This window comes from Setaria italica, chromosome IX (assembly GCF_000263155.2).
Source record: "Setaria italica strain Yugu1 chromosome IX, Setaria_italica_v2.0, whole genome shotgun sequence".
Lineage (NCBI taxonomy): Eukaryota > Viridiplantae > Streptophyta > Magnoliopsida > Poales > Poaceae > Setaria > Setaria italica.
Window position 1 is genome coordinate 42,002,493 of NC_028458.1, and position 20,075 is coordinate 42,022,567.

A 20,075-nucleotide genomic window follows, 5' to 3' on the forward strand; every position below is an offset into this window, starting at 1 on the left:
CGATCTATGATGGATTAAGGCTTAATAGATTCGTCTCGCGATTTAGCCTAGGAGTTGTGCAATTAGTTTTATAATTAGACTATGTTTAATACTCCTAATTAGTGTCCAAACATCCGATGTGACAGGTGCTAAAATTTAGCACATGCTATCCAAACACCCCGATGGCTGACATGGACTTGAGAAAAGGAAATAAAAGCTACTTCGGTAGCAAGGCCACATCCCCATCCGTCGCCCGCACATATCCCTTGGCGATTCGTTCGTCGCTGGTGAGAACTCTCTTTTCTCCTCCCCTCCTCAACAGGCGGGCGACCTAGATGGCTGATATAGACCTCAAAGGTTACTTTTATTCTCTGCCCTGTATGAAGGCTACAACCCCGTCTCCTATAGCCACGTGTCCCCCGGATCACGTGAAACCGCTTTGCCTATTTGTGCGTCGCTGGTGAGTACCCTCTCTTCTGTCCTCTCTCTTTCCCTCCACGTTAAAAAAAAGAGCCGAATTAGAGTTGTTTGATCTTCGTATCACATCAAATATTCGAAGGCTAATTAGAAGGATTAAATATGAGTTAATTATAAAACTAATTACACAGATGGAGGCTAAACGGCGAGACGAATCTATGAAGCCTAATTAATCCAGCATTAGCAAATGGTTAGTGTAGCAACACATTATCAAATCATGGACTAATTAATCTTAATAGATTCGTCTCGCCGTTTAGCCTCCATTTGTGCAATAGATTTTGTAAATAATCTATATTTAATACTCCTAATTAGTATCTAAACATTCGATGTGACAGGGACTAAAGTTTAGCCCGGGATCCAAACACCCCCTTAGATGGCAACGACGCACGTTGTTGGAGCTAACCTAAATGTGGTGTTGAACCGGTGATCGGTGCGCGCATGGCGCACTGTGCTAGGCGTGGTGGAGCTGGACTGGGCAGGTAGCTACTCCCTCCGTCTCTCGTTTTGGCTTTTCTAAATTCATACTCCTTCCATTTCAAATTGTAGGTCGTTTTGGCTTTCTAAGTTCATGACTCTAGCTTTGACTTTTTTTTCGATGAAGCGGCTTTTTCTAACTCTGACGTGTTATGTTGAAAAAATATTTGATAAAATGATTTCCCTTAGCTTTTCACAGTGGATAGAAGAGGTCAAATGTCGATTATGCCGTTACATATTTCTAGTCTTGTTTACTTCCTTTCTTTTTCTTTCTCTTTTTCTTTTTTTCTCTTCTCTTACAATTTCTTTCTTTCTTTTCCCTTTCTATTCTTTTCCTCTATTTTACTCAGGTATGCCGGTGTTGTGGGCAAGAAGGAGAGAGAGAGAGAGTAGCCATGGGCAAAATTGCTGTAATTCCATGAAATATTAGGAGCACATGCGTCTTTTAGCAGTTGGGATAGGGGATGAGCCAGTGTGAGCTAGTATTTTTGGCTTGTCCACCACGTTGAAAAGCAAAGAGCATGAATGTGGGGATTCTTGCAGCTTCATCCATGAAGCTCTTTTCAAAACAAGCGTTTGGCAGCCTGAGCCAATAAGCCGGAGGAGGACCTGGGCAAAAAGCCGTGCCAAAGAGGCACTAAGTTGGATTTGGATTGAGTGAAAGGTACGGAGTAGGTTAGAAGATAGAGCTACCTCACTCGTTTATCGTCACTTAAGCTACATATCTTCACTCCCAAACTTACCAACAGAACATGTTTATAAAAAATTTATAGTGACCGACCGGTGTCTGAAAGTGCAAACTTTTTTCCTTTCGAAATGTCCAAATTAATATGATTTTTTATGTGATCCTACCCAATAAAAATCGAAAAAATCGAACAGGCCTTAGTGTGGAGGTCCAATTTGGCCCATCACATAGCCCATTAGGCCATTACGGTTACACGCGCTCTCCCATCCAAATCCCCCGACTCAGGCCTCAAGCCGTTCCGCCGGCCCTGACGGGTAAAGCGGGAGGCGCCACCGGCCGCCGCCGCCGCAGCCCGCAGGGGCGGCTGACCGCCGCCGATCCTCGTGCGACGCTGCATCCCCGGGTTGCATCGCCAACCGCAAGCGGCTGCCCGCCGGTACCCCTCGCCAGGGTCCGGGCTTGACGTTCCCGCGGACGGCAAGCTCCCACGGCCTCGCTGCAAGCTCCTGCGCGCGTCCGTCCCCACGAGGATGCTAGCAATAAGAGTTCTATCCAGGAATGTCGCTGCAAGGACCGATAAGATTGCGGCGCTGAAGCTGAGCAGGAGGCTATCGGGATTTATTGCTGGTGCGAATTCTGGATATGGTAGGCCATGCGATGTTGATAAGTTCGCTGTGTTGTTCCAAAACTGCGCAGATGTGAGGTCTCTCAAGAAGCTCCATGCTCGCGTTCTGACACTTGGACTTGGCAGGGATGTTATTCTTGGTCCTGAAATTCTGATTTGTTACGCCAGTCTAGGTGTCCTGTCCAAGACAGGGCTGTGTTTCGAAGGCTTTCTGAATGATGATCTTGCCCAGTGGAATTCGGCCATGGTTGACATTTTTAGAGCTGGTTATCCAGAGGAGGCTATTCTTTTGTACAGGGGATTGAAGTTGCGCCAGATTGGCTTGGATGAGAAAACTGTTACTTTTGGCTTGAAAAGCTGCACTGAGCTCCGAAATTTGTTACTGGGCAAAGGAATGCATGCCGACTCACTGAAGCTTGGCCTCAGTAGGGATAATTTTGTTGGTTCTTCTCTTGTCAGGTTATACTCTAAGCTTGCCAGGATGGATGATTCGGAGAAGGCATTTGAAGAGATTCTGGACAAGGATACTGTTTCTTACACCTCGATGATCACTGGTTATTCTGAAAATATGGATTCTACTTCATGGAATGCATTTGAAATTGCCAGTGACATGCTGTGGAGAAACTTGGAAGTAAGCCGTGTGACTCTGGTTAGCTTGCTGCAAGTTGCTGGTAATTTGGGAGCAATTAGAGAAGGCAAATCGGTACATTGCTATTCCATAAGGAGAGGAATTGGTGTCTCAGATGAAGTTCTAGAGACCAGCCTTGTTCACATGTACAGTCGATGTGGAGCTTACCAATTAGCATCTGCTGTATTGAAGAATTCGATGCAATCTGTGGCTTCCTGGAATGCATTGCTTGCTGGTCTTGCTCGAACTGGACAGAGTGGAAGTGCAATCCACCATTTCTCTGTCACGCTACATGAGCATAAGGTAATTCCAGATTCTGTAACCTATGCAAATGTAATTTCTGCTTGTGCTGAGCTACGCAATTCTGGCTGTGCTGCTAGTGTTCATGCCTACCTAATTAGAAGATCTATCCCTCTAGATGTAGTTTTGGCCACAGCTCTTATCAAGGTGTACTTCAAATGCACTAGAATTATGAGATCCAGGCGTCTCTTTGATCAAATGATGGCTAAAGATGTCGTCTCCTATAATGCTATGATCTACGGTTATCTCCAAAGTGGCATGGCCAATGAAGCCATTTCATTACTCAAAGAGATGATGGCCGAGTGTGTTGCACCAAATTCTGTGACTGTTCGTTGTCTGCTTGTAGCTATTGCTGATGATAAAAATTTCGTTAGAGGGAGGTGGATTCACGGATTTGCAATTAGGCATGGCTTTTGTTCAGATGTTGACATTGCAAATCAACTTATACGTATGTATTCCAGTTGTGGAAAGATTGCAGCAGCAAGGATTGTATTTGCTTCATTGGAAAAGAAAAATTTGGTTTCATGGACAGCCATGATGATGGGATGCTTATCCTGTGGACATGGAGGAGAAACAGTTCAGTTATGTCAATTAATGCAGCAATATGGCGAGAAGCCTGATTCTGTCACTGTTATGACTGCAGCTCAGGCTGCGTCTGAGCTTGGACATTTGAAAGGTGTAAAACAAATTCATTGTTTTGTTTACCGTGCCTTATTGGAGAAAGATACAAAGACCATAAATTCTTTAATAACTGCATATGGCAAATGTGGAAGGTTGGATTTATCTGTAGATTTGTTCTTAAGTTTGGAACACAGAAACCTAGATTCATGGAATTCTATGATCAGTGCTTATGGGATGCATGGATTTTATCTTAAGGTGCTTGAAATGTTCAAGCTAATGGAGGAAGGAAACATTAATCCTGATGGATTAACATTTTCTTCAGTGCTTTCTGCATGCAGTCATGCTGGTCTAGTTAAGGAGGGTTTGCGTATTTTTCAGTCGATGACCTCAATGTATTCAGTTCTTCCACAGGAAGAGCATTACGGTTGCATTGTTGACTTATTGAGTCGAGCAGGGCATCTCGAAGAAGGATACAAGCTCATTAAGTTATCTACCTTAAATGACAGATCTAGTGTACTTTGTGCTTTGCTCTCTGCATGCAGAAATCATGGAAATACAATGCTTGGGCAGATTATTAGCAATGAGCTCCTTGAGCTCGAACAACAGAATCCAGGTACTTATGCTTTGATTTCGGAAGTATTTGCTCAGAAAGGACAGTGGAATAAATCAGCTAATATAAGGAATAGAGCAAAAGAAAGTGGGCTGAGAAAACTTCCTGGTTCTAGTTTGATTGAATCAGTGGAGCAAGCTAACAATCTGCGTTAAAGAAGTGCATGAATGTCACATACAAATGGTGCCTTTACCATGCACTTGAAGAACCATTAAATCTCGATATGGAGCAAAATTATGTTATGTGCTCAAAGCTTGAACCATTTTAGTAGAAAAATGTAAGGTTTGCAGTTCCTTCACTGAGTACGCACACAGGTGCTCTATCTACTTCTTACGAGGAAAAAGGAGACGAACCATCTTGCTTGGACATACTTATTGCTTCATTCCTTCAAGAATCAAGCTGGATATTTGAATTTCGAAAAGCACAAGTAGCAGACAATGGTATGATAACAAAGGCTTGGCTTGGTTTTTCTGCTTTACATTATTTCTCTTGTTGAGTCTTATTCGAAGGTCAAAACAGCTATGTTTGGTTCCAGGATATTGAGCATTTTCTGAAAATTATTTGACCAATAAAAATCTTGAAGTGACTAAAATTAAACCATATCATTTGCTGTAGGCATTTTCTATAGTAAAGTGTACTTTGCAGTTTCTGATTGCTTAGCCAGTTAGCCTACCTAAGTAGCTTGGGACTTTAGGCTTTATTCTGTTGTACGATTACTTACTACCAAATGTATGACATGATGATGTCCTGGAGTAAAATAACTTTATTCTTGTTCATGTTTAACGCCATATGTTTCTGATAACGATTTCTTCATTGTAGGAGCAGTGGGCACACATTTCTTAAACTGTCATAGAAAAGGGAAGGAGTACTAGCTTGGATGTATCATCCATGAGCAAGGTTACATAAATGTCCTACTGGATCACACAAAAACTATGTGCTTTGCAATGGAGGGTGTGACGAACCAGGTGTGCCTTTTTTTGGCTTTCTGAAGAGGTTCGTGACACATCTTTGCCACCCATAACCGCTTTACGTCTTTACCATTCTAGTTGGGAGCTTGTCAAGTTCATTCTTTTTTCTGCATTTAACTGCACAAATAAAAATATGCTGGAGAATACCATCTACCAGTTGTGGAATGGTAATGTCTAGTTTCACGTGAGGGCTATTTTCTGTGCGTACATATATGAATCATGAAATATTTATAGATAAACTTGCAAAGGTATGAGGCTCAACCACGAATTAATTGCTATCACCAGGATTAAAAGTCTATAGATTTTATTGCTAGGGTACAAAGGCCCGACTAAGAATCATTGTCCAGACCAAGCAACTCTAGCTTACCAAGTTAGAATTACATTTATTGTCATTCAATTCATTGCATTGTTTGTCACTAAATAATTGTATTCCGTCAGTTATTGAAGTAGCTAACTTAGTAATGCATCTGCTTAAAAGCAAATGGATTAATCTGACCACACCATCGATAACAAGTCTGGGCATACTATGGCATTGATTTATAAATATTAAATGAAATTATGTACAAGAAGTGTGAAAGAAAGCTCAATAAAAGAGCCAAAAGTTCGAAAAGCCAAATTAAAAGCAACACTACAAAGTATCTGAAGCCTTATCCCGAAAATTTACTTAGGGTCACCACCATGTTATTAGAAGTTCCAACTTCCAATAATATGAATCTGAACAACTGCTGCCTTTTCCATCTATTCTTATTGTGCGAGGAATCTTTTCAAACACGTCTTGATCTGCCGTCTTGTTTAGCGGCACTCACTCAGTTCTAGTTTGCAACTGCCTGGTTAGTGGCCACTTACTCAAGTGGGGTCACACTGATCAGGCTGGGCCATACTCATTTGCAGTTAGTAGCTTGGCACACATATAAGCTGACGAAATAATGTTTGCGGCATATCCAATTGGATGCAGAGCATATTTCCCCGAGGCTCCAAATCAGCGATAATTTGCGAGTGTGAAATATAACAACGCCAAGAATGATTGTTGACTAATGCTATCCCTGCACATTTGGGGCAGTCTTCCACGCCCCAGGGCCCAGGCCAACTTTTCCTGCTAACACTAGATCTTATACTGTCTTGCAATGTCTTGATTAATGTCTCATTGTGGAGAGCCATGTAGGATTACTGTTTATTTTCTTTCAATTTCAGTCCCCTCCCTCTTTGATTTTTGTTTTCCCCTTCATTTTTTTATTCAGGTTGGTACCCAGTACATTTACAAGGAGGAGCTTCTAGGTAATAATCAGAGCTACTACAGGAAGTGTTGGTTTGGACTTTGGAGGAACTAGAAGCACTGAATGGAGTATGACATGAAAAACTCATAGTAGAGGACAGAGGTTGCTGCAACCATATGATCTCTAAATGAACCAAGTCTTATAAGGACGCATGCCAGGCAAATATGTTCTCTAAATGAGTATCGTGATCAGTGAGGCAGATGCAAGGCTGGCAGCATACAGAGGTTGGATCTCCAGCGCACAGTTATCCCGAACACTTCTCCCATGTCTAGCGCCTTTGGGTCTGCACCATCAGGAAGCGCCCAATCAAAGTGGTACAGGAGATTCGCCAGTGTGAGCTCAATTGTCATGGTTGCAAATAAAGCTCCTGGACATTGCCTACGTCCAGCTCCAAACGGAACTGACTCGAAGTGTGCCCAGTTGTAGTCCAGTGTGCTGTTCTCAAACCTTTCTGGCTCGAACACCTCAGCGTTGTCCCAGTAGCTTGGGTTGCTTGCCACCGCGAATGTATTTACAAAGACCGAGGTACCCTTGGGAATCTCGTAACCCATTATTTTGCAGTTTTCTTGGCTTGCACGAAGAATCAACGGGACAGCAGGATGTAACCTTAGGGTCTCCTTGATGACCATTCGTAGGTAGCGGAGGTCGCCAAGGTCTGCTGGTAATCATAGCTGTTCCCTGGCCTAGCTTTTGTCGAATTTCGCTCGTTGCCCTCGACATTGCCCTTGGATTCCTGATGAGCTCCGCCATGGCCCATTCTAGTGTAGTGGCTGTGGTATCTGTTGCAGCTCCAAATATGTCCTGGAACCATGCGAAGTTCAACAATTGTAAGCATGACTGCCCCCCCTACATGTGTAAACAGTGGAAGAAATCAAAAGTGGATGTGTACTGGACTGGATATTATACATGTGCAAACAGAGAAAGCATACAAATGCGGAGAAATGGTAATTGTCTAATTATACCATTTAGTACTTTGATCTTGTTTAAATGTTTAATATGTTTCAGTTTGGACGTATGATTGATTTTCTAGTGTTTTGATGCACTTACATAGATGATGGCACCGATGATCTCCATCGTGAGAGGGAAGGTGAGGGAGTCTTCCTCCTGCAGCCGGAGAAGCACGTCAAGCAGGTCCTCGTCTTGATGACCAGGAAAGGCAGATGCACTCTGTTTCTCTTTGGGTTCCTGGATGATGCCGCTGATTATGTGCTGGACTTGATCGTGGCTCCTCCTCAGATTGCACGTGGCTCTGCTCAGCCACCGTGCCAGCCATGACGATGGGAACAGGTCCACCAGGCTGAACCCTCCTACCAACATCGTTACGATGCTGAGCTCCTGGAGGTACTCCTGCTGCTGCTGGCACTTGCCGCCGAACACCGCTCTCGAGATGACGTTGTTGGTGAGCTCTGTGAACCCCTGGCTGAGGTTGACAACGATGGTTGGTGAAGCCGATGCCGCGGCAATGAAGATGGACTCTGTGAGGTGCGACAGCTGGGACTGTCTTATGCGCTCCATGCGCCGCACCTGCCTAGCGCTGAGCAGCTCGACCACGCAGACCTTGCGCATCTGCCGCCAGTGCTCCCCGTAGGGTGCGAGGATGATCCCCTTGCCACCGAAGCTGACCACGTCCAGCATCGCACCCCTTGGTCGGCTGGCGAAGACGGGATCATTGGTCTTCATCACCTCCATTGCAGCCTCCGGGGAGGAGCCGATGACGGTGGGCACCTCACCGAGCCGGAGCAGCATCAGTGGGCCATGCTGGCGTGCCAGGCTGAGCAGGGCACGGTGCGGGGGTGAGCCGACGAGGTGGTGGAGGCTGCCGATGATGGGGAGGTTCCATGGGCCCGGTGGAAGCCTGGTGCTGGTTTCGCTCCTGGCGGGCAAAGCACATCTGATGAGCAAGGAGAGGAGAATCGCTGCTAGGGCAGCTAGGGAGAAGCTGCCGAGAGAGAGGTCATCCATGGCAGCTGATGAGCTTTGCTTTGTTCTTGGGATCAATAATACATATACAGTGAGTTATGAGAAGAAGCAAGGAAAGTGGGAAGTTTCTGACTTATGTGTGGTGTCTGCTTCAAACAGGAAATGACAGCAACCCGAGCAACGGAGTCCAATCTTTCTATAGTTTGGAGGAAATGGACATAAGGAAGTAGATAATCTCTTGTCAACCAACTGTTTCCCTGTGCCGCTATCACATTGAAAAAAGCAAAACCTCTTGTATGTTCCAAAAAAAAAAGGGAAAAAAACCCCCCTCTTGTGTGCTCTGCAGCACCCTGCACCTACCAGGTGCCTGTCCGTGCCAGTCTTCATTGCCTCCTTGCCTTACAGATGTGGTGCTTGATTGGGGATCATCTATGAACTTCAGCAACAGAGTGATGATGGGTTGGGATTCGGAGTTGGGGTCATTGCTGAGCTCTCCAACAAGACCTCAAGCCTCCAGGTTTAGAGGGATCAGATGTCAGGGGTGGTGGCGGGCACTTCAGAGCTATGGGATCAGAGGCAGGTGGTGCAGTGGTAAGAAACATTGCTGGCTAGAGGCTAGAGCTATCGGTCCCTGCACATTTATGTCCATGTCCAGGTACCAGGGCAACATTTCCTGATAGCACTAAATCTTATAATTGTCTTGCAATGTCTTGATTGGCAATTCAATATTAGAGTTTCATTGTGGAGTTATGCTCTACTAATTTCAGTCCCTATATATTTGTTCCTCTGAACTGAAGTACTCTTAGATGACAAGCGGGCAAGCTACTGTATGAAGCTTTGGTTTGGAGGAACTGTAAGTACTAACTGGATGATGACATCAGAAATCGCAGCAGAGATTGCTATTAGTAACCTCATGGTATTTGTTCTACTGAACCAAGACACGAAGTACTATGGATTACTAGTGGTGTCACGGTGGTGGTGTTCAGTGGAGTGGCGGCCCGACGATGGTGCAGCAGTGATGAGGTTAGTTGTGGTGAAGTTGAGAAGCTCGGCAGAGCGAAGACTTTGCGCGGCACGTGTTGACGTTCCAATTCAACCGGCCAGTAACGCTTATTGAGTTGAGTGGTGCTTTGTGTTGTGCGGCTCATGTTGATGTTCCAATCCAACCGGCCGGTGTTGTTGAGAGTTGAGTTGAGTTAGTGCGGCGCGTGTTGATGTCCTAATCCAACCGACCGATGTTGTTTGTTGTTCTGTCCAGTCTGGACTTATTTTTGTTTTTAATATAATCGGCACCTCTACTGCCTGATTCGTTAAAAAAAAAGTTAAGCCTGCAGCTCAATGTCTCCTCCACATGAGTGTCATAATCAGTGACCCAAATGCAAGACTGGCAGCAAACAGAGATTGGACCTTCGGCGCACTGTGATTCGGAAACCTCGTTCATGTCTAGCACCTTCGGGTCGGCGCCATCAGGAAGTGCCCAATCAAAGTGGTACAGGAGACTCGCCAGTGCAAGCTCAATTATCATGGTTGCAAATAAAGCTTCTGGACATTGCCTACGCCCAGCTCCAAAAGGGATGAACTCAAAGTCTGTCCACTTGTAGTCAAGTGTGCTGTTCTCGAACCTGCCTGAACTCCTCGGCGTCGTCCCAGTATCTTGGGTCCCTCGCGACCGCGAATGTGTTGATGGAGACGGAGGAACCCTTGGGTATGTTGTACCCCATGATTTGGCAATTCTCTTGGCTTGCGCGAAGAATCAGCGGAGCAGCTGGACGTAACCTTAGAGTCTCCTTGATGACCATCCGCAGGTAGTGGAGGTCGCCAAGGTCTGCGTTGGTAATAGTAACTCTTCCCTGCCCTTGCTTTTATCGAATTTCGCTCGTTGCCCTTGACATTGCCTGTGGATTCCTGATGAGCTCTGCCATGGCCCATTCTAGTGTTGTGGCCGTGGTGTCTGTGGCTGCCCCAAATATGTCCTGGAATCATGCGAAGTTTAATAATTGTAAGCATGAACAGTGGATACTTACAGGTGCTAACAATGCAAGAAATAAAAAAAATCAAAGGGGGTGTCGGTTGGTCTTATACATGGAGGAGCATTAATTCGATTGCTGGGAAATGGGTAATTGTCTATCATACTTCTGCATTAGTACTGTTTGACTTTGTTTGATACCTCTGTTTTCTTAGGGCCTAGTTTGAGTGTACAGTACCGATAAGTGTGCACAGTATTTCAGTAATAGTTATGAAATCATACTTATTAGCAAGCGATTTTGAAAATGAATCCAATGGTATTATTAACTCACAAGTTATTGTATTGATTGTTGAACAAATGATGCACTTACAATCAAAGTACTTGTAAAAAGAGTAAAGTGCATAGTCGGTCCTTAAACTTGTTTGGCTGTGTCAGTTAGGTCCACGTACTCTCAAAATGCATATCTGGCTTCCTAAATTTGAGCTCGGTTTCCATTTAGGTCCCTGTACTCTCAGAATGTAGATCTAGCCCCTTAAACTTGGCTTCGGTGTCATCTAAGTACATATACTCTCTAAAAGCATCCGTCATCTCGATTAAATTGATAAAAACTTATTTTTTACATAGATATAATTTAATCATATTCAAATAAAGTGAATTTCAACTCAACACACTGTGGAGAATATTAATGTGTTGAATCTAGAAAGACTAATAATCTTTTACTCGGAGGCAATATCTTTATTTGCTAGGTGCGCATGACAGGCGTGCTCTATTATTTTTGGAAGATTGTTCAAATTTGAATAACTCTAGTTGCGCTTACTAAACTAAAGTTAGGGGTTTATAAGATACTAGATGAATGTTAGGAGAAGCTGAAGGAGCTATACAACAAGTCAGAAATTGTGCCAATATGAAAGTAATAGCTCGCTTGAAAGCATAAACTTTAATCTTATCATGTTGTATTAGTGGGATGACACTGTATTCTAAGAGTTTAGAGATCTATATGACACGCTAAGTTTAGAGAGTAAGATGCATTTTGAGAGTACAGGACCTAGGTGATATTCGAGCCTAGGTTTAGGGAGCTAAATATGTATTTTGAGAGTATGACAACCTAAGTGATACACTGGACAAGTTTAAGGACTGGTCATGTATTTTACTCTAAAACTAAATAGTGGGAGATTCAGTCTTTAATTGCACTTACGGATATGACGGCGCCGATGATCTCGGTCGTGAGGGGTAAGGTGAGGGATCCTTGCTCCTGCAGCCGGAGAAGCACGTCGAGCAGGTCCTCGTTTTCAACGCCGGCACCGCCGAGGGGAGAGGCACTCCGCCTCGCCATGTGCTCATGGACGATGCCAGCGATAATGCGCTCGACCCGGGCGTGGCTCCTCCTCAGATCACGCGCGGCGGCGCTCAGCCACCTCGCCAGCCGCGACGACGGGAACAGGTCCGGCAGGCTGAACCGTCCCGCCAGCGTCGCCACCATCTCGATCTCCCGGAGGTACGCCTCCTGCTGCCGGCACTCGCCGCCGAACGCCGCCCTCGCGATGACGTTGTTGGTGAGCGCCGTCAGGCCTTGGCTGAGGTCGACCACGGCCCTCGCCGGCGTCGCGGCGGCGGCGAGGGAGACGGCTCGATGAGGCGCGACACCTCGGCCTGCCGGATGCGCTCCATGCCGCGCACCTGCCCCGCGCTGAGAAGCTCGAGCACGCAGACCTTGCGCATCTGCCGCCAGTACTCCCCGTAGGGCGCGAAGATGAGGCCCCTGCCGCCGAAGCCGACGACGTCCGCCGTCGCGCCCCGCGGCCGGCTGGCAAAGACGGGGTCGTTCGCCCTCATCACCTCCGCGGCCGCCTCCGGGGAGGAGACGACGACGGCGGGCACCTCGCCGAGCCGGAGCAGCATCAGCGGGCCAGGCGGAGCAGCGCGCGGTGCGGTGGGGCCGCGCCAACGAGGTGGTGGAGGCTGCCGATGACGGGGAGCTTCCATGGCCGCCAACGCTCGGCTGACGACGAGCAAGAGCAATGGGAGGAGGACCGTGGCTAGAGACAAGCAGCTGCCGAAGGAGAGCTCGTCCATGGCAGCTGGTGACTATTGTGTTCCATTGCCTAGCTGGTTCCGACGACGGAGTCCAGAGCCATCCATTACTTGTCGCCATCACCTGAATATATTGTGGCAAGAGGAGAGGACAAGACCGCGAGCAACGGAATCCACCACCAACAAACCATTTGAGAAAACGATGGCATCCTATCTTTTTTTAACAGAGATGGTAACTGAGAAAAAGCTGTGAGCTGCTGAGTGAGAAGCACCTACTAGGACTCTAGGAGGTTGTTTCTTGTACTCTGCTAACTACCGTCCGATACCTCGTCTCTTTATAGTGGATCAGTCATCAGTGGCTGACTGAGTGGAAACTCTGCAACGGAGATGCACAACAGACTGCACGTCTCATATTTGTTGGTGCTCCTATCTTAGCAAATTTCAATTCAACACATCAACGTATTTAGTTAATCATTATCTAAAAATGTACTTAATTCGTAGCTAAAGCAAGAGAAGCTAAAAGGCCAACCGACTTAAAATTAAAGTCTTGTTAATTCTCCTGTTTTTTGTGCCCGTGTCCGCCCTAATCTCCTCTTGCCCGTTGCATAGCTAACTCGTCTCTAGGTTTGTCCGTTGGTATTTTTGTCCTCGTGCCATGCATAGTTTTCAGTGGTGATATGCCACCTTGGGCCTTCATTCCAACCTCACTCCTAAAGCTAAACTATTCTTCTTTCTTTACGAACTCGTAAACATGTACAGTGATCGATATAATTTTTTTCTTACTTTTGATCCACCATGGTAACCTAAGAAATCTCTTAAGACATGAGCCATGTTGCAGTCTATATGGACTTTTACTGTTGTGCCCAATATCATCATTGTCAAGGTTTAGGACATAAAAGTTGAATTATAGATCTATCAACTGATTCTAAGCAGTGTCATCCTATAAGTGATACATCATCTTTCTCTCGCCAAACACGACCTCTTCATTCCTATGTCCCTTGAAGCATTCATTATGGCTTGTGCAATATGTCAGGCTCACATCTCCAGAATAGCTATCCTCAAAAGCTGAGCTATAAATTCGATTTTTCCTAGTCGAGAGGGTTAATAGTAGTGTTTTCTTTAAAAAAAATTGCTTGAATTTGAAATCTTCCAGTAGAAATTCCACTGGGTCTGTAGGGGTGACGTGGGGGCATATGCCCCTTCTCACCCATGGCTATCATTAGTTCGTCACTCATTCGACTCTACATTTACGATCTTTAGCAATCTTGATTGGTCGTGCCTCCTTACTATTCTACTGCCACCTCCATAATGACTATTGTTGCCCTTTTCTAACTCTAAACATCCATTGGCATCTTTTTTTGACACCTAACGCCATCACTCTTTACTCGTTCCTATGGGCTGGGTTAATGCTTATGGCTTCCTCTCTAAATTTGTTATTCTTCCGGATGAAAAATTCACGGCGAGTTGATTTGGTCACTCAAAATCGGAATGCTGGATCTCATTATAACTTTTTGCCATCGTTCTTTTATGTGAAAACGCTATTTTCGTCGATTTACTTTTGGTCAAACTTTGCATAGGGCATAAGTGATTTCTCACCTATCTCCGAGAATCCGGAGATTTCTTCCATGCGGAGTTTCTGGAAAAATCTTCGGAAACTTCGAAAGTCGCTGATAAACTTGTTTGAAGTTGTGATAAATTTCAAGTTCAACTATTCACCCTCCTATAGCCGACATCCTATATCCTTTCATCTATCAACGGATTCTAAGCCGTCTCATCAAACTAAGGGTGATATATCATCTTCCTCTCGCCAAACACTACCTCTTCATGCCTATCTCCCTTGAAGCGTTCAGTAGGGCTTGTCGAAAATATTCTGCTCACGTCTCTATAATAGCTATTCTCAAAAGCTGTGCTAGAAATTCAATTTTTCCTAGTTGAGAGGGTTAATAATAGTTTTTTCCCCCAAAACTTGCTTGAATTTGGAATCTTTTAGTAGAAATTTCTCCGGGTCTGTAAGAGGTGAGATGGGGGCATATGCCCCTTCTCACCCATGGCTATCGTCAGTTAGTCACTCATCCAACTCTACATTAACAATCTTTAGCCATCTTGATTGGAGGTGCCTCCTCATTGTTCTACCCAGGGGTGGATATAGGACTGGGGGCTGCAGCTTGGGTCTTGACGGGTACCCAGATTAGGGGGGGGGTGGATATAGGACTGGGGGCTGCAGCTTGGGTCTTGACGGGTACCCAGATTAGGGATACCCTAAACCATCGGTAAGCCCAGACAAAGAAAGGATCAAGAAACAAAGCTAATTGGGCTGGGCGGAAAACCACCGCCATCATCGCCTGACTGGCCGATGGTGTCCGAGGTTGAGGCTCAGGAATCGAGAGGAACAAACCACTAGGCTAGCCCAAGACGCCATGCAAGGACCGAGGCGTAATGATGGGCCAGGCCTATCATGCCCCTAAGACATAGCTAGACCTGCCCGATGTGACGATGCATCCAGGTCTGCACGGGCTAAAGCAAGGGAACGCGGGCTGACCAGTCGGGCTCACTGTTGTTAATGCCCCGAAAGGTAGGACAACCGCCTTAGGACAAGAATTCCCAGTTAGGAACGGTGCTGTGGTGCTGTTCTGGATCGTACCCGGTCAAGCATGCCTAATCCACCATCATGATGGTACCAGGTGAAGTGATTGGGGGCAGGCGCCGCCCCTGGATACGTGTAGGGGCCGGGTTCAACAACCAAGGCAACTAGAAGAGCGGGCCCTGGATGAAGATCTCGGTGGATATCAAGCAGAAAGAGGCCCCAACTAAAGGACGGGCCCCATGACTACCAATCGGAGGAGAATGCCCAACTGAACGGGTTTCCCACGGTGACCTACAGTGTAACCCTTCCCATGAGTCGTGTATATAAGGACATGGGGAGGGACGATAGAAGGGATTCAACCCCAAGTGGAACGCACTCACACACATATGCATTGTTGTAACCCCCTACTACAAACTTGAGCTCTCAAGTGTGGGAAAAAAGAATCCGCACCACGAACTAGACGTAGGGCAAGTTGCCTGAACGACAGGTGCTACGATTCGGCAGCCTCAGCTTCATCGCCAACGCAAACATCAACCTCGAGCTTGGTGACACGATGACCCCGCGCATCATCAATGCGAACAACGCGGTCGACGATGTTGACGCTCATTATTTACACACTTTTAGTGTTTTTAACTAGTGTTTTCATGCTTATTCTTACACTAACCCGCCACTTGGCACATTAAATAACCCCATTATTGCATGTTGTGTTTTGGCAGAAATGCGACATATCAAGGGGGTTTCACAAGGAGCTAAATGAATATTTGGACATGGGTCATCGAGGGGAGCTAGCACGGGGAAGGAGAGGACTAGGAGGGCCAGAAAGGGCCCAGGCCGATTGTCCTGGGACCCTCTAGGCCGATCGGCTTGCCCCAGTCCTAGGCCCGGTCGAGCCCCCGTTTCTTCAGCATGACATCCACGACATCCTCTAGGATTTTTTCATCGACATTAATCCAGAGCTACCGCCTACAAGGGACTATAAATACAACCCCATTGGATCAAGGAAGGGGGAGACGAGAGGGAGAGGAGATCACCATGAAAGCACCATCCACCACCACCACAAGTAGGAAAAGTGGAGAAAAGATTGGATCTAGAGGAGGCCACGCGAAGAGGAGCACCAGGGGAGGTGAAAACCTCCTGAGCCGATCGGCTCAGAGGTGCTCAAGCCGATCGGCCTGGGTCTTTCCTGCCCCCGTTCATCATCGTCTTCGATCCAGTTAATCTATAGGGCATCCTTTACCCTAAAATTTGTCAACATGTGTAAGATCATGGGGTAAAGTCTTTATTTATCCTCGAGGTTGTATGGAGATTTTGATTTGTAATCGTCGAACCTCTTTGTGAGATCAATCTGTTATCTTTCATATCTTGATGATGTACTTTCATGAATGATTGGCCAACGCTACTTTGGATTGCATCTTTGCTTACCTAGAACAATCATCTTGCCGTGTTCTTTGTTTGATAGTTTAGTACGCCTGTGTAGTGACTAGTATGTGGGAGGGAAAGTTTTGGGCTTGGTTCACATCCACTCATGATAACACTTAGATCTATTTTGTGAACTCTTGGTGATTGCATCTGGAAGTGATCCTAGATCCCTAGGACAAGTGTTTTATCTATCTTGGGCACACTTTTACTCTCTCTACCTGCTTTGATCTAGATTGCTTAGATTAGTTAGATCAATCTCATACATCAAGTGCTTTCGGTTACTTAGATTAATACCTAGTTAAGTGTGCAAATCCACTTGTTCCACGGATTTATAAACCTTAGGGGAGTACTATGAGGGAAGAGCTACAACTGATCCGTGCGCTTGCAGTTTACAAATTGGCGTGCTAACTGCCATCAACAAGCTTTTCTGGCACCGTTACTAGGGATCATCTCAGTTTTGCTACATTCAACTTTGTATTGATTTTTGTTAACCTCTAACCTCTAACCTTTTCTCTAGAAAAGAAAGTCTTTGTTTTTTTTGTGACAAGGAGGAAGGGGAAAAGTCACTAAGGGATTATGCAATACCATTGACCAACCAATTCGACATGTAGAAATTCGACTCGATATTTGCAGCCACGCAATATGAATTGAATCAAGAAATCATCAAGATGGCTAAGAGTAACCCTTTCCAAGAACTGGAGATTGATAATCCATACAAGCACATTGAGCGATTCACGATGCTTTGCAACACGCTACAACAAGAGGGAATTCCAACAGCTTGGTTCATATGGAATTTGTTCCCATTTTCACTTGTAGGCGAAGCAAAATGATGGTATGCGGAAGCTTCTTTTGATGAAAAGGGTAATTGGGAGACATTGATGACAAATTTTTGTGGAAGATTTTTCTTCATAAGCAAAGTTCAAAACCTTCGGAAGGAAGTGATCAATTTTGTGCAAGGAGAAGATGAAGGAATAGATCAAGCTTGGGATAGATTTAATAGATTACTCGAACAAGGACCAAAGCTTAGATTCTCAGGTGATGTGTTGTTGCATACATTCTATTTTTCACTAACCCAAAAATGTCGAGAGTTCGTTCAAATGTGTGCAGGAGGAGATCTTATTGAGAAAACACTCAGAGAGGCTGCTCAACTATTACAGAAAATTAGCAGAGGTGCAGTTGTGAATAGAGAATGTGATAGCTATCAATCTGGAGTATGGAATCAAGAAAATCAAGGACAAATACTTGCTGGAATTTTTAGAAAAGAACTCCAGAAAGATACAAAAGAAGAACTTGTGGTGCAAAAAGAAGAAGAACCAGCACACAAGGAGGAGGAACCCACTCGACACATCAAGAACGACAAACTAGAAACATCTGAAGCCCAAAGTCTGGCCAACGCAAAGCCCTTGCAGGAGTTTTAACAAATGGATTGGGTGCCTATCAATTTCAGTGAAATATTTGATAAGCATAGACCATATCCAAATCAAAAGGCGTTGGCCAGAGTTGTAGAGGTAGATTTTCGACCAGAAAGACATAATGGGTATGTGCTTGATAAAGAAACAACTGGAGAAATAATTCAAAATCTCTTCAGTGAAGAAGAAGTAGACCCAGATTATGTCACTGAAGTGAAAAGGATCATGGGAGTGAAGCCCGAATCATTGCCATTTGCTAGTTGGGCACAAGTTTATGCAATCGGTACCAATCAAGATGAAGGAGCATCATTGCCTACTCCTCATATTAATTGCACAATTGATGGTGAACACATCGACAAGGCACTTTGTGACATAGGAGCTCATGCAAGTGTTATGTCTTCGAATCTTTATGATAAGCTTTATAGTCGAACATTGCAATTTGCTCCAACCTCAATCACACTAATCATGGGAGATGGTAGAACAACCAAACCTTTGGGTGTGCTTAGAGATTTAGATGTTGCTATCTCAGAAAAAGTAGTAGCAACTGATTTCTTTGTTATTGATGCTTGCCACAATGAACATGATGATATAATCCTTGGTAGGCCTTTTCTTAAGTTGGTTAACGCTGTGCTTGATGCTGGGAAGGGCAAAGTGACTATAAATCTTGATGGTGCTAAATATACATATGACTTTCTGCCTGCTTCTCGTCAAATTCTACCTCTATCTCCTAATAACGGGGAGGTAGAGAGTGTGTGCTTTGCTAAAAGTTTCAGGGAACCTTTGCTTAGAGCCATACAAAATAATGAGGATGGCCAAGATGACGAATTGGGAGAAGCGACGGAAGCATTGTCACCACAATATGGGACTATGGATGAAGAAAAATTTGAAGACATCAACAACTTGACACAACAAGAACCAGAAGCACCAGATGTCGAGCAAAAGCCATTTCCCAAGGGTTTGAAATATGAATATTTGGGAGACAACAAGACATATCCAGTCATTGTCAGTGATGAGCTAAGCCAAGAAGAAACCGAGAAGTTGCTGAATTTATTGAGAAAACATCGAAATGTGATTGGATATACGATCAACGACTTGAAAGGAATCAGTCCGGCCTTCTGCACTCATCAGATACAATTGGAAGATCAATTTAAACTAGTTGTGGAGAATCAAAGAAGGTTGAGCTATGCCATGCGCAACGTAGTGAAGAAAGAAGTGATCAAATTTCTTAACGTCGGGATAATCTATTCGGTACCTCACAGTGAATGGGTGAGTCATGTGCATTGCGTTCCAAAGAAAGGAGGATTGACTGTGGTAACAAATGAGAAGAACGAGCTAATTCCCCAGAGGACAGTGATAGGATGAAGGATGTGTATTGATTACCGGAAGTTGAACAAGGCAACGAGGAAGGATCATTTTCCTTTGCTGTTTATGGATGAAATGCTTGAAAAGTTAGCGAGGCACTCTCACTTCTACTACCTTGATGGATATTTTGGTTTCTTCCAAATCCCTATACATCCTGATGCTCAACATAAGATCACGTTCACTTGTCCCTATGGAACTTTTGCTTATAGAAGAGTGCCTTTGGTCTATGTAATGCACCAGCATCTTTTCAACACTGTATGATGTCTATATTCTCAGATTTTATTAAAAATATTATGGAGGTATTTATGGATGACTTCTTGGTACATGGAAAAAGTTTTGATGATTGTTTAAAAAACCTTGATAAAGTCCTCAAGCATTGTGGAGAAGTTGATCTAGTCCTGAATTGGGAAAAGTGCCACTTCATGGTGAAGCAAGGAATAGTATTGGGGCATGTAATCTCAAAGAGAGGTATAGTAGTTGATAAGGCAAAGATTGAGACTGTGGAAAAGTTGCCTCCTCCAATAGACATCAAGTCATTAAGAAGCTTTCTCGGAGACGCTGGATTCTACAAGAGGTTTATCAAAGATTTTTCGAAGATAACAAAGCCATTGATGCAACTCCTGCAAAAAGATGTCAACTTCAAATTCAATGAAGACTGTGTCCATGCTTTCAGAATATTAAAGCAATCACTTATCAGCGCACCTATCATTCAACCTCCGGATTGGAGTATGCCTTTTGAGATA

General features: G+C 44.8%; 1 protein-coding gene, 1 long non-coding RNA gene and 2 pseudogenes across 3 annotated transcripts; 2 read left to right on the plus strand and 2 right to left on the minus strand.

Moving 5' to 3' along the window:
- The first annotated feature begins 1,907 nt into the window (after positions 1 to 1,907).
- On the plus strand, positions 1,908 to 7,431 carry LOC101775398 (pentatricopeptide repeat-containing protein At4g21300). 2 transcript variants are annotated; one of them, XM_004983918.3, is made up of 3 exons: positions 1,908 to 4,839; positions 5,219 to 5,392; positions 6,606 to 7,431. In XM_004983918.3, the coding sequence occupies exon 1, from the start codon at positions 2,146 to 2,148 to the stop codon at positions 4,552 to 4,554; it is 2,409 nt and encodes an 802-aa protein (XP_004983975.1). In that variant the 5' UTR covers positions 1,908 to 2,145; the 3' UTR covers positions 4,555 to 4,839; positions 5,219 to 5,392; positions 6,606 to 7,431. The 2 variants fall into 2 exon arrangements, with proteins under 2 accessions (XP_004983975.1, XP_004983976.1); XM_004983919.3 differs by having other exon boundaries at positions 5,225 to 5,392.
- LOC101774988 lies at positions 6,527 to 8,603 on the minus strand (annotated as a pseudogene).
- On the plus strand, positions 8,588 to 9,812 carry LOC111255818. Its single transcript, XR_002675848.1, has 2 exons — positions 8,588 to 9,216; positions 9,359 to 9,812. It is a non-coding gene; the product is annotated as an uncharacterized LOC111255818 (long non-coding RNA).
- LOC101760021 lies at positions 9,747 to 12,441 on the minus strand (annotated as a pseudogene).
- Between the last annotated feature and the right edge of the window lie 7,634 nt (positions 12,442 to 20,075).

Bases quoted from the DNA above. Each gene is read 5' to 3' on its own strand.
- LOC101775398 (XM_004983918.3), top strand. From the start codon at position 2,146: ATGCTAGCAATAAGAGTTCTATCCAGGAATGTCGCTGCAAGGACCGAT.